The sequence below is a fragment of the Carassius auratus genome, chromosome 4 (assembly GCF_003368295.1).
Source record: "Carassius auratus strain Wakin chromosome 4, ASM336829v1, whole genome shotgun sequence".
Classification (NCBI taxonomy): domain Eukaryota; kingdom Metazoa; phylum Chordata; class Actinopteri; order Cypriniformes; family Cyprinidae; genus Carassius; species Carassius auratus.
Window position 1 is genome coordinate 3,723,966 of NC_039246.1, and position 21,973 is coordinate 3,745,938.

The 21,973-nt window shown below is 38.0% G+C and overlaps 2 protein-coding genes and 1 long non-coding RNA gene across 3 annotated transcripts in view; 1 reads left to right on the top strand and 2 right to left on the bottom strand.

Annotated features, from left to right (window-relative positions):
- LOC113065982 (zinc finger protein 271-like) overlaps positions 1-21,973 on the bottom strand; it is a 345,982-nt gene that overhangs the window by 3,853 nt on the left and 320,156 nt on the right. The window lies entirely within an intron of this gene.
- LOC113067541 (uncharacterized) lies at positions 1,022-4,268 on the bottom strand. The gene is made up of 3 exons (XR_003279403.1): positions 4,207-4,268; positions 2,795-3,226; positions 1,022-2,366 (listed from the first exon to the last, which is right to left on the bottom strand). It is a non-coding gene; the product is annotated as an uncharacterized LOC113067541 (long non-coding RNA).
- On the top strand, positions 10,268-19,954 carry LOC113066984 (stonustoxin subunit alpha-like). Its single transcript, XM_026239152.1, has 5 exons — positions 10,268-10,402; positions 10,572-10,847; positions 11,465-11,515; positions 17,640-17,687; positions 19,133-19,954. Exons 2-5 carry the CDS (start codon positions 10,592-10,594, stop codon positions 19,654-19,656), a joined length of 879 nt encoding a protein of 292 aa, XP_026094937.1. The 5' UTR covers positions 10,268-10,402; positions 10,572-10,591; the 3' UTR covers positions 19,657-19,954.

The window sequence follows — 21,973 nt, forward strand, 5'->3', positions numbered from 1 at the left end:
CTTTAGGCACTGTATATATGTATTAGTGGTTCATACTATTTTATAGCACTTGCTATTCAATACTTTAGGCTATATTATTATTTTTGTCAATATATTCAGGTTTTTAATTCAGTTATCTTGGAAAGAGACTTGTGTCTGTGCAAGACTTCAGTTCATTATCTGCAGCTTCACTTCTAACGTCTGACCCACAGTCAACGGTAAAACGATTGTGGCACAAATTAGTTTGATTATTAGTAACTTCATAAATGTAAAGTAATTTGTATACAAATACTCATTTACAACATCTAGCAGCACAACGAACTGTTTTGCACAGCTACAGTAAATAGGCTAAATGGAGATTGCTCAACACACAAGTTCACACCAGCTCTTACAGTGTCAGCACTGTCCCACAACTTTTATCTTCTACAAATTAGCCCAGACTTTAGATCACTACATTAAATTCTTCAGCAACAAAGTGGTCAAATCACTGTTTGTGAAGTGACCTAAACACAGCTTTATTGTTCGTAGAGACACGCCGATGGAAGTAACTCTCTCTCACACTCACACACACACCTGTCTCTCTTAATTGATAATTAATTAAATCCTGTAATTCTAGTAAATATTATCTAATGCAATATTTAATCTCTTTTTGAGGATTGAAGCGGAAAGAGCCATAACATAATATAATGTTACCCTTGCAGTTAAATATTGCACTACAAACATAGCTGTGCATTACATGATTTTGATGCACTTCCCAGAGGCAACTCTGCTTAGCAGTGGATTTTCCTTAATTGTCAGTTATAATAATCAAAATTAAAAGAAATAATCATTTGAAATATATCAGTCTGTGTGTAATGAATGAATATAATACAAAAGTTTCACTTTTTGAATGGAATTAGTGAAATAAATCAACTTTTTGATGATATTGTAATTATATGACCAGCACCTGTACACACACATGCATGTATATATTTAAGAAAAATATGTTGTTTCTATATTAAATATATTTATATATGATATAAATTACATGAATAAATGTAAATTGACATATTTTCCAAATTTAATAATGTATGTTTGTGAATGTGGGGCCCCAGAGGAACCTCTGTCCAAAGTGGCTAATGGACATCACCTTTTCACAGCAAGTTCTGCTACACGTGCCAAACAATGAGCAATTCTGTGCCAAGACTGTAGCTAGACTACAAACATTTTATTTTAAAGGGGGGGTACAATGGTGTTTCGTGTATTCAGAGTTGTTCACAATGTTAAAGAGATGGATTCTCATGCTAAACATGGCCAAAGTTATTTTGGACGTGAGGGAAAGTTTGTCGTGTTCAGCTTCCCCAAGAACCCAGTGTTACTCGAACAGTGGATGCAGTTTATGTTTTTCCTCATGTGTCAGATGAGTTTCAGGCAGGCCGCCTGTTGCTTAATAATTAGGCTTAAGGATAGGATATGTGCTAAACAAGAGACAGACTGTGATTTTTGTTGTATAAAATCAGTTGTGATTTGTTGATCAGTGTTTGTTGTTTTCAGGAAGCAAGAGACCCCTTTCATTTAGAGGTAAAATTTCACCATTTAATTTCCATATTAATTTCCACATCCATTCTGGTGACATTCTAAAGGTTTATAAAAATAACTACTTGCACTATTTACACTGATTAATTAATAAAAACAAAACAAAACACAGCAAAACGTATCGACAGTTGTGGAACACACCTACAAATCAACACTTATTCATCTGCTACATCAGAAATTAATTGGAACTGTTTGAGAAAGGATTGTGAAGTGTTTCAGTCGGCATATGACCCATTCAACATGGAGTCAAGGTGCAATGTAGACCAGGTGTTTGATGGTGTTCTGGCCGTAGGACTCAAGGTTGCGTGGCTTTTGAAGGGGTGTCTCTGAACAGTCGATCACACATGTTGTATTTGGGAATTGTTCTCTGAAACAGAGGCATTGTTGTCTAGATTGTCTCCCTGGGAAGCCATGGTATGTAATCCCTCATGTTCTCCTTCGTGATGTCAATCCAACATGAAACCACCTTGCTTACAATGGACTGAGAAACACCAAACCTTTCAGCAAGATCACCCTGCAATAAATTAAGACGTAGCTTCATCAGGATCCGATCGCTAGTGTGTAGCTGGAAGCTGTTGGTGTATGAACTGGACCTGGTAAGGTACACAGCAACTGATTGAAATGCATCCAATGTCAACCCTGTGAAGAGCTGACAAAGGTTGTTTTTTCTCAGCAGAGTTCAGTACAATGGCACTGTGTTCCCATATCAGATGTAGGTGGCTTCAGGTTGAGTTGTGTTTTTGAACTGTAGTTGTGATCGGATGGATCCTCCCATTGTGTTTCTGCATCACAGTTCAGGGCCATGCGTACATCTGTGGAAATAATTAAACATTTTTACATTATTACTTAATACACATCAAGATAATTAATATATGATGGGACCCATGCTTAAAACAGTGTGTGAGAGAGATGCATTAAATCAACACAGAATCCACACTTTAACTGTAGTGTTCAAACGTAGGTCAGTTTCTGAATGAGAAATGTAGTTAGCTGGCCTGCTATCACCTCAAATCTCTGTAATTTACAGGAATGTGAGCTATTGTAATGTTACATAATATCTTGTACTTTCATAAATATAAAATAAATTAATCATTAATATGAAATAAATAGGTGGTAAATGGTAACCATGGAAAATTCATTGTACTTTGTTTGTTGATCTTAAACATATTCATAGAACAGACTTCATAAATCTAACGTTAAACGAACAAGCACATAGCTAGCTAAATTAACGTTAGCTTACCTGATTCTGACAACCTTTTCATCCCCCGCGTGACTTTACCGGGACATCGTAGCCGAGCCATTTCTCAGGGTGTTCGTCAGTCGGCCTCCCGTCCATGAAATGGTACGAACACACATAAGGGTGGTTTGGTGGGCGCTTCAAATTTAGCGCCTTCATCCATCGCCTCAGGTGCTCCTCTTCTTTAGTGGTGGATGTCAATTGTAAAGTGCCCCACAACACTCCGAATGTTTTGTTGTTTGAAACATTGTTGGTGCAGTTGTTCTCTTAATCCAATTGTTATGGCAGCCCCTGACTGAGCATATAATACTTGACATATTTAGGTTCTGTTCTCTAGCTTAGGTTGTTCCCTCTCAGCCGGAAGTAAGATGACAAAACAAATGCAATGGCAGCATCTTTTGTTGCCATGAAAAATAAGGTGAATAGTGAATATGCCTAAAGAGAGAATGATTTTTATTGGTTTTTTTGAATTGGTGAGTTTTTGTTAAATGTGAGGCAAAAATCATCACAATTAAAGGAACCAAAGACTCAAACTACTTCGGTCTGTGTGCACTGAATTTATTTAATACATGTGTTTCACAATTTGAGTTGAATTACTGAAATAAATGAACTTTTCCACGACTTTCTGATTTAATGAGATGCACCTGTATGTATGCTTGTATATATATATATTTTTAGACATTGACTGGTCACAATCTTAATAGACAAGGCACAAAATTGAGGTAGATTTATACAAATCTGGGTTTCAAGTGTTTGTGATTCAGGTGCACAGACACGGCTTAAACTGTACATCACTGAATTCAATGATGAATATACTTTATACTTGTAGTTTTCTACATGTATTTCATATGCAAATATTTTACACTATCAATTTACACTGATAAATTTAATATGACATAACTCTGTAGTGTTAAAACCAGAGCATTAACCTGTTAAATGTCACCCCGTCCCGTATACGTTTACGTCTACATTACAAAAGGAGTTTTGACCTTTGTTTAAAAATAAGACTTCCTCGTTGCCTTTTTCTCAATCACATTTTAGAAATCATCAGAAGTTATATATCACTTGAAAACATAAAATCTCAAAATTCATCCTTCAAAACCCATTTTAAAATCAGACATTGCATTACCATGTAAATGGTACATCAAAATCATGTTACAAAATGTTTTCAGTCATGAATGAAAATTTTTTAGGTTTGTATCATGCACATTCATCTCTATCTTCAAAAACGTGAGTGACAGTTAACAGGTTAAAATAAGATCAGAAAACGGTCTTTTATTTCTAAATAATGATTGTTGATGTAGAAATCCTATTAACAATAAGAGCATTTGAAGGAAAAATGATGCATGACCCTGAAGCTGAAGAGAGGGAGAAAGCTGCAGAAACACCTGTTGTATTTGAGAAAGAAAACCAACCTGTTTGTGTCTCAGTCTCTTCATGTTTGACTCTGAATGTTTCTTCACTCTCCTCTTTAATAAACTCGATCTTTGTTTGTGTCTCAGTCTCTTCATGTTTGACTCTGAATGTGTCTTCACTCTCCTCTTTAATAAACTCCATCTTTGTTTGTGTCTCAGTATCTTCATGTTTGACTCTGAATGTTTCTTCACTCTCCTCTTTAATAAACTCGATCTTTGTTTGTGTCTCAGTCTCTTCATGTTTGACTCTGAAAGCTTCTTCAATCTTCACATCTTCACTCTCCTCTTTAATAAACGCCATCGCTTCAGGAGCTTTTCCTGTCTAAGATGAGAATAACAGAGTCGGTCAGATTGAGAGCTAATGGTCTGGTTAATCACATAAATAAATAAAACACTCCAACTATGCCAATCATTAATTTACAAATTAGGAAATTAAGCTTCTTTAACATATGGCTCATTCCTGGTATGCATTCCTGGTAACATTTTGGCTTCACAAGTGTTGGAAAAACAGTTACATGATTTTTATTGATTTTTGCATTCCACCAAAATCATTAAGGTTCAGGTTCATTAACGGTGGACAAGCTTTCAATGTAAAAAAGTACATTTTTGGTGATGGTGATGACGTAGGTATGAATTTAAACAAATTAGCATGTGGTGACGTCACTGACTGGGTCTTCCACCCGTGTCTTCGGGCGCATCATTGCAAACCTCATTTTGATGCAGGCCATATAGACCACAAACAAATTGAAATCTTTGTCAAAAACATGTTTATTTCATGGATTTCAGGTGCGAAGAAAAAAATGAGTAACTGTTATACTTGCATCCACCACTAGGTATCAATGCAACCTACAAAAGAGAGACCATTAACTTGGCTTTCTTGGGTTGTCACTTTTGGGAAAAGAATCCTGTTTGATTTGAGAGACAAGTGTTCATTGAATCGACTGTAAAAATTGATTTTGCATGTCTAGATGCATTTTATACAGCAAATAACACCAAATATAGGTAAATCCACGGACAACAGGCAGGACGAATGTAAAGACCAATATTTCTGATGATTTCTTGGCGTAAAGTTACATTCACAACGAGAAACAGGAGTGCAGCATTCTTCAAACACAATAAGCAGAGTGGACTGCCATAAAGCAAAACATTTACTGCAGGCTTCAACATGTCTGTGTTTACGATTAGAAATGTCAACAACAACAAAAAAAAAAACCGCATACGTAGGTGATTCTAGCCCGAAACTGTATCTGTATACATGAGACCGTCTGAATACCAGCAGAATTCACATTTCTGTTGTAAAAAGAGAAACAGTGTGCAGAAGTATTATTTGCTGTTATACGTGTGTCAATTTCCTATTTTCGTTTTCGAAACTTGTGTTGTTTCGTCCAATTGATTCGTGCAATAGATTTTCGAACATAAAGTGACAGTCGACACGGTCTCGGTTAGACTAGACGGGAGAAGAGATGGGAAAAGATCTGGGCACAGTTTTTCCAGAACTTCGTGCCAAGTTAAAGCGGTGGCCACCTGTTTCAATTAATGTTTTAGATGTATTATGGATCCTGAACCCGTATGACTTTGAACAGTGACCGCAAACATTTAGTTTACTGCAGCCGCAGGCATCATTACCAAGCGCGAACCGTTGACTCTGACAGAGAATGAGAGGAGAGGAAGAGAACGCACAGGCCACAGTGTGACATGTCAAAGTTTTTTTTTTTATTAAAGAACGTAGCCTTTGTTTGTATGTAGGCCTAGACAATTTATATGTTTGCAGTACTTACTTAAATATAATTAATATTATTTTATTGCTTTTGTTTTAGTTGTTTGAGGAGTAAAAAAAAAATTTATCGGTCTTAACGCAAATGTACAACCGGCAAGTCGGTCGGACTAAAAGCAAAAAAAATAATAATACAAAATTCAAGTTCAAAATAAAAATTTGAGTCGGTAGGGTTACGGCAAACAAGAATATTTTTAAGGATGGCCTCACTGAGTGATCAACATGTAGCTAGAAATAATAATAATAATTTCTTACATTTATATAGTGCTTTTCTAGACACTCAAAGGGCTTACATAGTCAGGGGGTATCTCCTCATCCACCACCAGTGTGCAGCATCCACCTGGATGATGCGACGGCAGCCATAGTGCGCCAGAACGCCCACCACACACCAGCTTACTGATGGAGAGGAGACAGAGTGATGAAGCCAATCAGCGGATATGGGGATTGTTAGGAGGCCATGATGGTCAAAGGCCAATGGGTGAATTTAACCAGGATGACGAGGTCACACCTCTACTCTTTTCGAAAGACATCCTGGGATTTTTAATGACCACAGAGAGTCAGGACCTCAGTTTAACGTCTCATCTGAAGGACGGTGCTTGTTGACAGTATAGTGTCCCCATCACTACACTTTTATTGCTACATTTTATATTTCTTGTAGAAGTTGATTAATTTGATATATGCATTCAATTTTATTATGTCCTCAGTGCAATGAAAATTTGTGTAAAATACAAAAATAGTATTTATAATTTCTATTATCCCTGTTCTAGTGATAAAGAAGACCTAAATATACAATTTAAGCCATATCTCATAAATATGTGACTCATTTTAGAGAAAATATGATTAAATAAATCATTGGGACAATAAGTCACTTTATAACAGGAATGATCCATATAGCTTGAATGAAAATAAGGCATTTAATGGTTGTATGTTAGTACATACTCTTTCATGAAAACCTTAGTTTGGTTTGTTAAAGATGTCATTCATTAAAACACGCTCAAGTTTGTTGTGTTTCGTTCTCTTTTTGAGCAGCGCGCGCTGATTCGAATCACCCTTTCCCTAAACTAACCGTTCTTTAAAGCTAACTGACTCGGAGATAGAAGCCGTTTCTCCATCAGTACCACTGATCTATAATATATATATATATATATATATATATATATATATATATATATATATATATATATATATAGACCAGTGATCACTACTCGACAGTGACAGGATTCATGACAGAGGAGCGTTTTCTGTTGTTAGTGCGTTTTATTTAAACACAATAATGATCTTTGATGTTAGATATACTATTGCAATTTTTCAATGAGTAATAATCAATTAACCCTACAACGCCTGTAAAACCTGAATGTGTTGTATTGATTTAAACACTTGAAATGATTAAAAACACAAACCTTTCTTGGGTCAAACCACAACAGAGCAGGAGCGCGGCTCAGATTTATGACGTCATGACACTAGTTCAAAATAAAAGTCATTTTCACGCGCTGCTGTGTTTACAATCCTTCTTCTTCTGATTCTTGGCAGATTAGTATTTTTGTAGTATACCACCTCCAACAGTACAGGACTGTGTAATACCATGAACGTCATAGAATGTGTTTACACTCTGAATTATTATTATTATTTACATGAAACACATAACAAAACGTGTTTGAAGTTTTATTCTTGGTGAAATACATATTTAAGTGCATCATGTCTGAAATAGTGTTTTACACATCAAATATGTGAGATATTTTTATTAGCTTTATATTAGTTACTAAGTGAAAAAACAAAAGTAAAAAAAAATGTATTTATGTATTATATTTTCAACAAATGTGACCTTAACCACAAAACCAGTCATAATGTTTGACTTTTTAAATAAATAATTTTTCCAGTAATGTATGGTTTGTAAGGAGGACAATATTTATCTGAGATATAACTATAGATACAGACGGTTGGTCTGGGAACGCCCCCGGGAACGATCTGTCACGTGATGTGAATTTAGCCCGTGGGGGAAAACCTTGCCTTGGCGCCAATTGAAACACAGGGGACAATCATGCCGAAGAGTTGCTGTGTCGTTTTCTCTACCTCCAATAAACTAACAAATTATGAATTGAAGTTCTACATCCTTCCTAATAAACATACAGAGCCGGAAAGGATGACAAAATGGCTACAAGCAATAAGTTGTGAGGATGATCAAGGGAAGTTGTGGAATCCCAAGACTGTGTGTGCAGTCTGCCTTTCATCACAGGCAGGCTACGTTAACATTGTGTTCATTATAACGTTTTCAAAACTGTGTAAGGTGGTTTCAGAAAGGGGCATGCATATATAATTAGCCTTATCATTCTATCTGAAGCAAAACTATGTAATGTTAGCCTAGTGTCGAACATAAACTCGTATGATACCACTAGAAAAGGCCAAGGATTTCCGTATACCCATTTAAAAAAGCATGTGGACACGTAACAACTTAGTTTTGTGTCAGAACTTTTACACTTTCATTCATAAATTCACCCCGTCTGTGTTTGCGAAATGACTGAATCGCGGCATCCAGTCAAAAATAGAACTTGTTGTATAAAGCAGAACGCCACGTAATTTGACTATTTTTGAATGAATACATCTACATTAGGGCTGTAAAATGAATCAAATATCGATATGGACTAGTTTATATGAATATTAAAGTTAAAAGAGACTACAATTGTTTTACGTGTCTCTGGAAATGAGCACTCAATATGTGCATTTTTGTCATTCAAATACAAACAATGTTCGCAATGTTTTCCCCCATGCCGACTCCGCCCTCGCCACGCCCCCAGCTATGACTAGATGCCGACTGTATGTATATGAAATCTGAAGGTATAAAAAAATCTAAATATTGAGAAAATTTTCTTGAAAAGTGGATTCAAATGAAGTTCTTAGCAATGCATATTACTAATCAAAAATTACGTTTTGAGAATTTTACAGTACAAAATATATTCAACAATCATGATCTTTAATTCATATTCTAACGAATTTTGGCGTAAAGTAACAATATTATTTTGACAAATACAATGTATTTTACATTGTACATTTACATTTAGAGTTCAACCCTAAGTATATAAAAGTCTAGACTAGAGGTTATTCTGTCTGTATAGTGGGGTACAGGGCTTGACATTAATTGTGGCAAGTGGTTTTCAAATTTACTAGCACTCAGGATTTTTACTGGCCACAATCTTGTTGTTGGGGAAATTACGTTTATATGATTTCAACCTGCATACAAACATGTATTTTAATTGATTTCCAGATAATTTTCCCCCTTTTAAAGGGCGTTTTTTCCTAACTGTATTAAATACATGCATCATCTTTCATATCAAATTCATACATTTTATAAATAATTTCACTAAACAACCCTCTACGGACACTTTGGCAACTAAATCGCCATTGGCTAGTAAATGTTTTAGTTTACTCACCAGACTGATAAATATATATACTGTATATTATAATAAATATTTGTAAAATGCCACAGCTTTTTAAATATCTGAAAGTACACTATTAACATCCGCCAGTTAAGCTTTATAATAAATCAGTATCAACAAAATCGATTTTTCCACTGCAGAAGAAACAGAAGTGACTGGAGGGACATTCAGATGCATTTTAAACAGACCTTTCAATGTAGCTGAAATATAGCACAAATACATTTAGACTGCAAAATTATCACAGCATACATTTTTTTAGCTTAATATATATATACGTCTAGATACGTACTGGATCCGGGTGACTGCAGTGACCCTCTGATCTGGACACAGACTGGATCTGGTGGCTACGGTGACCTCGGAATAAGAGAGGAACAGACTAATATTAGCGTAGATGCCATTCTTCTAATGATGTAGAAAGTACACCGGGTGTTATGGGAAGTGTTACCGGTTCGGGTTTACCTAATTAATGCAGCCTAAAAATCCTTTAACAGATTTGGATATTAAAAGCATATTAGTATGTTATGTGTAATCCAGGTTAAAGAGATGGGTCTTTAATCTAGACGGTCGGTTCAGCCAGTCTGTCTGCTTCTCTCATTATATTCTGCTGCTCTTCTGTTTTGTCTTCTGGTTGCTGGATTCACTTAGTCTATGGGCATGCGCAGCTGAGTAAGGCAGGCCTTGACTACAGCAATGCCTTCACTTTCCATCTGGGAGAAAACTCCCAACCCCCACAGAATCAAAATAAAAAAAAGAGTTTGTTTCTATAGACTTTTTTTGTGTTAGTGTTTAGTTAATAAAACTTTTGTGAACAAATTAAATGAGTTTCTGGTTTGAAAGTAAACTGAAAAGTTCACTGGAAAAACGATTTAATACGTTATTATTTAATGGTTTCCCCCAGGGGTTTCTCTCGTCTGTTGAAAAACTGGTTTCACCTGTTTACCATGATGTCAGACCAGAGGGAGAACAAGGAAAAGATCCTAATTTTTTCACGGTACTTTCAATCTAGATTTAAAGTTTCCAATGATTCTAGAATTTCAGTCTCTAACAATATTAAGCCGTTTATCTCAATAGTTTTCAGTCTTATAGTAATTATAGCTTCTTAGCACAAATCAGATGATGTTCTGTATCTCCTGATGCTCTTTTTCTTCCTGTTTCCGCAGGAGTGAACCAGTGAAAGGTGATGGCGTCTGTTTCAGAGCAGCTTCTGGAAGCTCTGGATGATCTAGTCACAGATGAACTGAAGAGGTTTAAATGGCACTTAAGGAATCATAAAGTTTTTTCAGCTGCTGCTCTGGAGAATGCAGATGCTCCTGACACAGTGGATCTGATGATGAAGCGTTTTGGACCAGAAAAAGCTTTAAAGATGACCGTGGACATCCTGAGAAAGATGAACCACAACCATGTGGCTGAACAGTTAGAGAACAAACAAAAGCAAAGTAAGGTTAAGTTAAAATCAAATTGTTATATGTGCCTTTTAAGAATTGGCACACATTTTATGATAAGCATACAGTAATAAAGTATTTAGTAATTTGCAAACTATTAGTTTATAGTTAATATGCTGTAGTCTCTACATTGTTTATATATCAATATGCTATTCACAAATAGTGAGTTCTTCATGCATTATCATTGTAATTAACAAATTATTGTTTTATAAGCTCATATGTGAATTAGATAATGTCCCGTAGGTTTTGTTAACTTATTAATCGCAATTAATTCTTAGTTATAAATTAAGATGATTCATAGTTTAACAACTGTAACCCTCTGCATTATAGTTTGGAATTGATTTATAAGCTTTATTTTATAATTATTAAGTGTTACCAAAAAGAATACATAATGTGAAACTGAAGAATAAATTTTTCAAAATATATCTGAAATATAAAAATATAACTATTTTTCTATATTTGATTTTTCACAGAGCAATTGTTTAGAGTGTGTGGTGGTTTCCAGAATAACTATTAGCTTTCAGCCTAATCTTTCCCATTTATTTTGCTGATGTATTTGTGTGGTTTTATGTCACTGTGTTTTCATTCTGATCTCTTTCTCTGTCACACAGCCCAAGCTGAGGAGCCTGTGCTTGTTGAACCCAGTTCAAACCTGATCAGGGGTAAATAATGATTACTGTCTTCACAGAAAACAAACAAACAAACAGAACAAATACATATATGAGTTTATTCTTACTTTAGTCATTTGGATGTAATGAGTCATCCACTGACAGCTAGTTGAATGAACACAGGTGCAGTCAGACACAACATTAGTAGCAATAAACTTGATTTAAATGTGACCTGGCTTGAAAAAGGGTGCGGAAGGGAAAGTGGCTGATAGGGACTTCATTAGCCATAAATTGGGAAAATGTGGGAGGAGGATGTAGGGAGGAAGTGAAGGAATAATAATAATAAAGCATTGTACATGTGAGTGAGACATGAACAAGTACTGTATGCTTTTTGTATATTAAAGAACATAATCAATATTTTTAGTAGCAAACTTTAAGAATAGGTTATAAAAAAAAACTTTGATAAATTGATAAATTATCTGCACAGTGCAGATTTAATCCCCAGAGCCCTTGAACTACTCCATTTCAGTGGATTATACAAAATGGATCAGACAATTTAATTGCTTTCATCTAACATCAGGACTGAATGCAAAATCAAAGTAACTCCCTGTTATATGCCATGGGAGATGAGATAATTTCCTTGCACTATTACTGCTGGGTGAGTCAAAAATAAAAAATATGATTTTGTTGTCAAAGCATTTAGACAGCACAGTGTCAACAAACTAAATGTCAAATTCAAAGATTTTTTTGTTTAATTCCTGTTGCCAGAATGATAGAAAAAATGCAGAGATGTTTATACAGCAGTACACAAGCTGACAGAACACTGTAGTTTCAGAACATTAAAAGGGTAATTAATTAGTTTAACCAAACAATCCAAAAATTGTGTCAAAATGAAACTGTGATGAAACAGCAAGTAGTGTTACATGGGTCTGAAGCAACAGCCACTCACAACTGGTTTCCGGGCCCCCTGAACAGCATATTGACCCGAGGCCCCAGCAATTGCATCCCATGTTTTGTTATTATTTTTATTTAGTTGACAGGGACATTGTTCATTAATAAAACCTTCCTGTAAATGTACCAAAATTAACCAAAAGCTATTTTTCATCCATAGTCCCTAGACAAGATATTAAAAGTCACCCTAAAAACAAACAATTTTTTTTATAAAAATATATACTAGAAACTGTAATAATTATAAAGTACAAATCATACAGTAGCCTATAGAAAAAAATAGGATCAATAAAAAAATGTAAACAAAATACAAACAATAATAGGATAGCTAGTGGAAATAAAAATTCTAGCATTGACAAATCCTTACTAACAACTAATACTAAGTAGTAATTAACCAATTCTTCATTTGAACCCTAAATAAGGCACATGTTTCTACATTTCGTATAGCTGTGTGAATAGTATCTCATTCTTATGCAGATTTGACAGAAAAAAAGAAGACTGACTAAAATGACTTTGTCTAATGCCGAGTTCACACTGCATGATTTTCAAACTCATCAAAACGCTGTTGTGCAGTGTTTACATTGCATGATGGATCGGCGACGGGGGTTTCACATTGCATAATTTCACAACAAAACACAGGCAAGAACTAATAAGGAAATAAAGCAAGAACCTGCGTGCGTCAGACCGGAGTTCTCACATGAGACTGGAATTATAAAAAAGATTATAACCCGCAAATTGTCTTTGTGCTGATTTCCATTTACAAGGAGAAAAAGAAAAACTGATTATACAGCAAGGAGATGGAGCAGGGATTTTGTGTTCTTCAAACAGAGTTGGAAGTAAATATTAATTTTGCAGTAACTGTTATGCTGATGATGTGGCTGGTCAAACAAATGTTTATGCTTGTTTCTGTATGATATAATTGTTACTGTATCTATTAAAATGCCGATGTAGTTTTCACAAGGTGATTGTGAATCGCAGACAGCTCCACATATGCCAAATATTTTGTGGGCGTTGGTGATGTGTCGCGATTCCATCAGATCGCGTGTTTGTCAATTCCTACTGTGTGAATGATCACCAATTTGCATCTGATTTCGGGCTTTTGTCTGTGATTTATCAAAACCCATTTTAAATCTTAAATCACGCAGTGTGAACTCGGCATAAGCGATATAATGCAGTCTCCTCTTAATGCACCTCTTGTAGAATGATAATCAGTTTATAATACTAACTGACCAAAAAGGGGAGAAAAAAAACCCATAAATTGCTTTATACATCAAGCATACATTTGCATAATCATATTTTCTCAACTTATATTTTTTCAGTATTGTACAATGATGATAATGTACCGATTTCTTGACAAAGATTTTGTGTATGTTTGTATAAGGACTCTAATGGTTTTAGAGTCAATGAACTCACCTGAGACCAGGTGGTTAAACAATAAGTTATGTGAGAAATAACCATAGAATACACACACTGTCACAATGTGCCAAAGGTGAGGATGAAGCCCTCGTTTCCAGTTCACAGTCCATTGAGAAGAGTTAAGTAAGTCTTTAGCAGAGCCGAAGAGAAGGACATAGAAGAAGTAACCTGAAGACCAGACAACAACGTGTTTAGATCTGGCTTATGAATTGGGATTGATGAGGCTGATGTCAGACAGGAGTTGCTTTCAGATGCTCCAAAAACAACACAGTCCAGAAGGGTAGAGAAGCGAAGGCAGAACAGGAGGAGTGACTGAGGGCCAGGTCCATTCAACAAATTATCTGGAGACTGGGCACAGTAGGATACCAGCCAGAGCAGAGCCATCAGAGCTAAAAACCCACTAGGGCAGAGTAGGCAGAGCGGGAGTGAACTTCTGAGTGAACTCCAGAGTAGATTTCTGACTTAACTCCAGGGCAAGATCAGGATACAGACTGAAGTCTTAAGAGGAGGATCCTGATTGAGCTCTGGGGTGAGAGTGGGATCTTGGCCGAGCTCTGGGATGAGAGCGGACACGGTTTTGTGTTCAGAGGCTGAAGTTGGCACCTGACTGTGCTCAGACACAAAAGCCATCTCTGTGCTAGGATCTGGAGCCATTTCACCATTCTCTTGAGTGAACTAAGGTTATTCCATCTCTGGAATGGATTGGGGCAGGCTCTGTAACAGATCTTGGACTTAACTCTGTGATGAACACCGGATCCAGGCTGAGCTCTGGTACAGAACAGTGGAGGATATTCTGGAAGAATGGACACCTGACTCTGGTCAAAGGCTGAAGCCTGCACTGGACTCTGCTCAGGCCCTGAAGCCTACACTGGACTCTGGTCTGGAACAGATACCCTCTCTGAGCTGATCTTAGAAATAGAAGCCTTCTCTTGGCTAAACTTGAGAACTGAAGCCCTCTCTGGACTTAACGTGAGCACTGGAGCCATTTTTGGGCTAGAGTCTAAAACTGGTGCTACCTCTGGGCTAGACTTGGGAACAAGATAATTTTTTAGACTAAACTCGGGAACAGAAACCCTCTCTGGGCTAAACTTCAGAACTGGAATAGACTCAGGAACTGGATTATTCTCTAGGCTAAACTTGGGGACAGGAGCTGAAACTGGAGTGAGCTCTGGGGTTGAGACTGACACTGGAGAGAGAGAATCCGATGAACTCCAGGTTAACCCCCATGTGTCTCTCCATTACTACCATAGCTTCCATAGACCTGCCCATGGCGGTGGCAGCCTTTTTAGTAGCATGGAGATCGAGATCTGTGGTGTGGCACAGCTAAGCTCATCAGGAGAAAGGCCCTCGCCTTTATCCAGGTCTTTCAGTAGATCAGCCTGATATGCCTGGAGCACCGCCATTGTGTGCAATGAAGCCACAGACTGACTTGCTGCTGCATATGCCTGCTATTTAAGCAAGATGTATCCTAAAGAGGCTTAGATGGCAAGGCGGGAGTATTAAGATAGAACGTCTCACCTATAGAGATAGCTAGCCAGTGTCTCTTCTACATCACTTTCTTAGCCGGCTTCCATGGCAAGTCCAGCCTCTCTGTGGCATGATCCATAAACTCCTGGGATGAACCCAGCAGAGCTCATGGGCCAGATCCACCTGTGATCCTCTCAAGCTCATTCTCCTCTGTGCTTCAGCAGTGGCGGGTCCTGAACCATAAGAAGCAGATAGCTGCCCCTTTTTCCTCGAAAAGAGAGACAAACGAAAGCAGAGCTTTTTCATTGAAAAAACACTCACAATGCACGCAGCAGCCCTCTCTGGGACCTGGTCAGGGGCTAAAGCCCTTTCTGGGCCCAGGTCAGGGGTCAGAGCCATCTCTCGACTCTGGTCAGGGGCTAGAGCCAACTGTTTCTTTCTCTTCAATCTTCTCCCCTGGGTTGAGGTCATTGTCATGTTCAAGAATCCAATTTGAAATGTTTCAAGCTTTGTGACATGGTGTGTTATCCTGCTGGAAGTAGCCATCAGTGGATGGGTACATGATTGTCAGAAACAATGCCCAGGTAGGTCGTGACATTTAAACGATGCCCAATTGGCACTAAGGGGCCTAAAGTGTGCCAAGAAAACATCCCCCACACCATTACACCATTACCAGCAGCCTGCACAGTGGTAACAAGGCATGATGGATCCATGTTCTCATTCTGTTTACGCCAAATTCTGACTCTACCATCTGAATGTCTCAACAGAAATCATCAGCTGTTGAATCATCATTCAACTGTCCAAATTTTGTAGAGATGAGGGGTGGTGATGGCGCAGTGGATAAGACGCATGCCATTGGTCGGAGAGACCTGGGTTCAAATCCACTGTGAGACACCAATGTGTCCCTGAGCAAGACACTTAACCTCTAGTTGCTCCAGAGGCGTGCGACCTCTGACATATATATAGCAATTGTAAGTCACTTTGGATAAAAGCGTCAGCTAAGTGAATAAATGTAAATTTGCTGCATACCTCGGTTGTAACAAGTGGTTATTTCATTCAAAGTTGCTCTTGTATCAGCTTGAATCAGTCGGCCCATTCTCCTCTGACCTCTAGCATCAACAAGGCATTTTCGCCCACAGGACTGCTGCATACTGGATGTTTTTCCCTTTTCACACAATTCTTTGTAAACAATAGAAATGGTTGTGCGTGAAAATCCCAGTAACTGAGCAGATTGTGAATTACTCAGATCGGCATGTCTGGCACCAACAACAATGCCATGCTAAAAAAAATTAATTTATTTAGATGCAGAACGTCTTTATAACCACATCAAACGGAAGACATTTCAGACACGCACTCCACTTCCCATCAGTGTCAGCCGCTAGTTAAACGAGCGCGGAAGAGTTACAGGTGGTGAGACGTTGTCAGGCCATATGTGTTATGGATCACTCGGGAGGCTGAGGAGTAATAGATAGAATGGTTTATTGACCAGACACAAGCAGAGGAGCAGGTAGTGTAGGATTGAGTGAGAGGATGAATCCGTGCAGGCTGGGTGAAGACGTCAGAGAAGGAAGGTGAACCACACACACGCACAGTGGGTATCTGGATCTTTGGAGAATCGCTGGAGAGAGGTAAATATAAGAAGAGTTAGTCCTTAGGGTTAGCATACAGGTAAGAACTTGTCGCAAATGAGATCGGACATCGATTGATTGCATGCGTGTGGTATTAATGGTGCTGAGGTGATTGGGTGGTAATGAGGATCAGGTGGATGTGATCAGTATTCCAGTGAGGGCGTGCGTAGTGATTGAGTGGAGGTGGAACCTGGCGTGTTTGTAACAATATGTCGGTAAAAACTAATTATCCTCTCGTGTCAGCTGGTATACTGTTCTGATACACAGAAACTTAAAATTATATATAACACAACTGCTTACACATAAAAATGTAAAATGTAAATCCAGTGGTTTAATTGAAGCCTTCTGAAGTTATATAACTACTTTGTATGATGAACAGACCAAATCATAAGTCATTATCCACTCGCCAACCAAATCACTGAATACGGAAACCATATCAAATATGTCAACACATCAATATGAAACCTCAATGGTTCCTATGCCATAACATCATGACTTGAGCTCTGTAAACAAAATACTTTTTTCATAATATTTTCTTTTGTGTTGAAGGATTTAAAAAAGATCTCAGATGGGGTAAAATCTTGGAGATTCATCTGCTCTCAGTCCATCATCGTCTAATTTCATGGAGAAGATCATTTTAGAAATGTGTTAGGAATGGATGCAGGTTAATTTTCTCTTGACATGAGGTTCACACTGTTCATGTCTGTTGATTTCCACAGGTTCATTCACCAAGATTGTCCCCAGGACCAGGAATGACTTAATACGATGTAAGTCACTCATCAGAAAAAACAAGCAGAAAAACTCACGGTGTTAATGTTCTTCTTGTAGTAGGTGAAAGAATACATAATAGAAGAGTTTGATAATTGATCATGCAAATTAGGATCTTCACAGGAAATTTGTAAACTGTACTGACACACTGATATAACATTAAAGTCAAAGCACCTTTGTTTTTATACAGCTTGTAAATTTGTGGTTTTATCTACAGTTTATTTCTGCAAAACTCAAATATTTCACCTATATGTATGAATTGCCACAGTTTCCACTTCATTCCAGAAATGAACACTATAGGCAGTAAAACATTGACAACTTCATTTCCAAATAAAATGTATGATTAATTGAGCCAGAGTTTTGATGCCACAATTAAAGCTGCAGTAGGTAACTTTTGTAAAAAATTTTTTTTTTTTTTTACATATTTGTGAAACCTGTCACTATGTCCTCACAGTAGAATATGAGACAGATAATCTTTGAATAAATCAAGCTCCTCTGGCTCCTCCCAGTGTCCTATTGCCATTTGCAGAAATTCGCCGCTCCCCGTAAGAAACAACCAATCCGAGCTGCGGTCCGTGACTTTTTTTGTGTTCAAAATTTACAAAATGTATATAATAAGCAAGTACACCATGAATCCATTTTCCAAACCGTGTTTTTGGCTTGTCCTGAATCACTAGGGTGCACCTATAATAAGTGTTTATATTCGGACTATTTTAGATTGCTTCGGGGATACCGCGGCGGAGTAACCCAGTACCTTTGTGATTCTTCAGAGACATAAACAGAGAGAAGTAGTTCCGGCTACGATGTTCTTCCGCAAGATGCACGCAGTTCTGTTTATTAACCGCTAGAGCGTCAAAAGTTACCGACTGCAGCTTTAAAGCATGGTTGTATCAGCAAATGTGTTCTTATATCAAGTTTAGGACTAAGTTTGGTGTATGCGTTTTTCTAGCACGATGGTACATTAACTTTAGATGACACTCATGAGACATTTGAATTTCAAGCCGTCAAAATACATACCTTAAGCAACCTAGCAATATGTACCTGTAGTAACGTAATAAAAAACTGTCACAGTCACATACTGAATATGCGTTTTAGCAGCACTCACTGGACATTTTACTTTGAAACTGAAGCAAAACTCATGGTAAGGTATGTAATATTAGTTTTGCAGAAATGTCACTTGAAGCACATATTTCCAATGAGCCTGGGTTGTCAATAACAGTCAATGTTGCAAAATTTGTCAATTATAAACAAATATGATTGTGAAGCCGCTCTACAGAAGATAATAGTGTCATTATGTCATTACATTTTCCAGGAAATATCATATTAGGTGGAAGGGTAGAACTTTAGTCTGTCCATACTGAACAAAGGCCATGAAGAATTCAGCTACATGAAAAGATCAATCAGATTCATAATTCCTGAATCTGATGTGTTTTATCTCCATCAGATTACCATCGGCTCACTCTGGATCTGAAGACAGTAAATAAACACCTCCATCTGTCTGAAAACAACAGAGTGATTACAGGTTCTGACTCAGACCAGCTGTATCCCGATCATCCAGACAGATTTGATGTGTCTCCCCAGGTGTTGTGTAGAGAGAGTGTGTGTGGACGCTGTTACTGGGAGATTGAGTGGAGTGGGAGTGCTGGTGTGTATATATCAGTGTCATATCAGAGCATCAGCAGGAAGGGAGGAGGTGATAAGTGTGAGTTTGGACGTAATGATCAATCCTGGAGTTTGTTCTGCTCTCCCTCCTGTTACTCGTTCATACACAACAACATATGGAATGAGCTCCATGTAGGGAGATCCATCAGCAGTAGAATAGGAGTGTATGTGGATTACAGTGCAGGATCTCTGTCCTTCTACAGCGTCTCTGACTCAATGAGCCTCATCCACACAGTCCAGACCACATTCACTCAGCCACTCTATCCTGGGTTTAATGTACGGTATGGATCAGTGGAACTGTGTTGATGAATTACAATGGATACAATGGAGATTCTACCTGTAATACTTAACAGTGAGATGTTATAGTCTCTTTATTTTCTCCTCATTACATTAAAACTATGGCTGAACTTTAGTCAATGGAATAACAGAATAAATTTGTGTAATCAATTATCATGTAGAAATAACTGTGTGTGTGAGTCCTGCCGAGTGATGATGTGTATATGTTCTTTTCTCTCAGCCTTTATTTGTGTTGATTTAAATCTGTCATGTAGGTTTTACTGTAGTGTCAATCGTTTCTGTTATTACTACCAAAGTATGTTTGAATTGAAATGATCACACAAAGGCTTCATTAAAGAATAGAATTAAATAACAAATAAAATAAAAATTGTGTTTTAAAAATGTTTAATACATAATTTTAAATACTAAATTAACTTTTGTTTGATTTTGGGTACATGTTTGTAGTGAGGAAAGGAAGAGGACAAGGGTCGGCTGGACTGCTTACGAGTCATCTAAGTAGGCAGCAGCATATGCCACATGGGACCACAGAATCTTATCCACGAGGCGCTGAAAAGTAGCCGGTGCCCCAAACAACCCAAATGGAAGGGTAACAAACTGGTGTAATCCAAACGGCGTTGTGAAAGCTGTCTTTTCTTTTGATAATGGAGACAAGGGGATCTGCCAATATCCCTTTGTTAAGTTCAATGTCTAATAAAAATGAGCCATGCCTAGCCGATCAAGCAACTCGTCACACATATGGATACGTGTCGAATTTCGACACAGCATTCACCTTGCGATAATCCACACAGAAGCGGACTGAGCTGTCCGTTTTCTGAACTAAAACTATCGGGCTCGCCCAGTTACTATTGGATTTTTCTATTACTCCCATTTCCAGCATTGCCCCTAATTCAGCCTGAACTACCTTTTTCTTGTGCTCAGGTAAGCGATACGGCCGGCTGTGAACTACCACGCCCGGCTCGGTCTCGATATGGTGCTGAATCAGGTTGGTATGGCCCGGTAGGGGCGAGAACATATCGGCAAATTCTGCCTCTAATTTCGTTAGATCAGTGAGTTGGGACGGTGAGAGGTGATTTCCCCCTGGGGCCAGGGCGAGGGATTGTGGTTTGACATTCGCCTCAGGCCCGAGATAATCCTCTCCGTTAATCACCGTTTCCAACATCACTGATTCCGCCTCATTCCATTTTTTTAGGAGGTTGAGGTGTCAGATTTGAAGTGCGCTGTCTGCAGCCTCTGTCTGCGCTGATCTTCTTTTACAAACACATTATTAAAATGAACTGCAGGGCTCTCAAGTTTTGAAGACAGGCAAGAGTGACACCAACCCACCAATCCCCCCCCAGAAGAAAATATTTGACACATGATACTGACAATTTAACCAAATACAAAGTGTTTATTCAATTTCCATTTATAACATTTGTGTGTGTGTGTGTTTGAGTGCGAGTGTTTGTGAGAGAGAGAGAGATTATGACTGGTGTTGTTTGTTGTAAGTGTTTGTTGCCTTTTTGGACTCCTTTATCATTTGTGGTGTTGGCTCCCATTTGAAACAGTTAGGCTCAAGCCCAGCCATTTTCAGGGTCATGTTTGAGGACAATGTCCCGTCCAGAAACAAACTGTTTCGTGTTGAGATTTTGTTCAGACCAACCATCGAAAATACCCTCTCAGCATCAGCATTAGAATGTGGAAGCACTAAAACCAAGGCTGCGATCTTTGATAGCCTCCCAAATTGGTTCAAGCCAGTCACCTTCGAAAAAAGGAACAAGGGGCCTCTATTTCTCAAATGTTTTCCCTTCATCGTAATTACTAATGGGCAAGTCATGTTGTGTGCAAAATATTTCTTACCTTGTTCGTTGTTGTGGACATTCTTCCCCAAAACTCCTCAACATCAAAGACTGTTGGGTCCTGGGGCAAGGCAATGTCCATGAGTTGGTACTCCATAAACTCCTCACTTACTTGGTCTTGTTCCTTTGGGTCTTGAAAAGGAAGGAGTTCCTGAAATCTTAAAAAGGGCACATGTGTACAAGACTGATTAGAATACAGTGAGAGACAGATTTATTTTGTGATCATGACCATTAAACTTAAAAATATATAATCAGTTTGTAAAAACCCTTGCCTGTTTACAAAGTATAGGGCATCTTCAACCCCACACTCAGCTCTTAGCTGCACATCAATAAATCTGGCATGCTTCAGGAGAGCATCTTTCAACGGGAGTTTATCCATGGCATACTCCACAGCTCCGACCAAAAAGGCCAGTGCTGCCTGCTGGAATTGTTGAGCCTTCTGTGATGTGACCTCTCCAGCCTCAAGGAGCCTGTTTAGCATAGCTCTGGTG

Coding starts and splice junctions, on each gene's coding strand:
- LOC113066984 (XM_026239152.1), top strand. CDS start 10,592: ATGGCGTCTGTTTCAGAGCAGCTTCTGGAAGCTCTGGATGATCTAGTC. Junction 11,516..17,639: donor CAGTTCAAACCTGATCAGGG/GTAAATAATGAT, acceptor TGATTTCCACAG/GTTCATTCACCAAGATTGTC. Junction 17,688..19,132: donor CAGGAATGACTTAATACGAT/GTAAGTCACTCA, acceptor TATCTCCATCAG/ATTACCATCGGCTCACTCTG.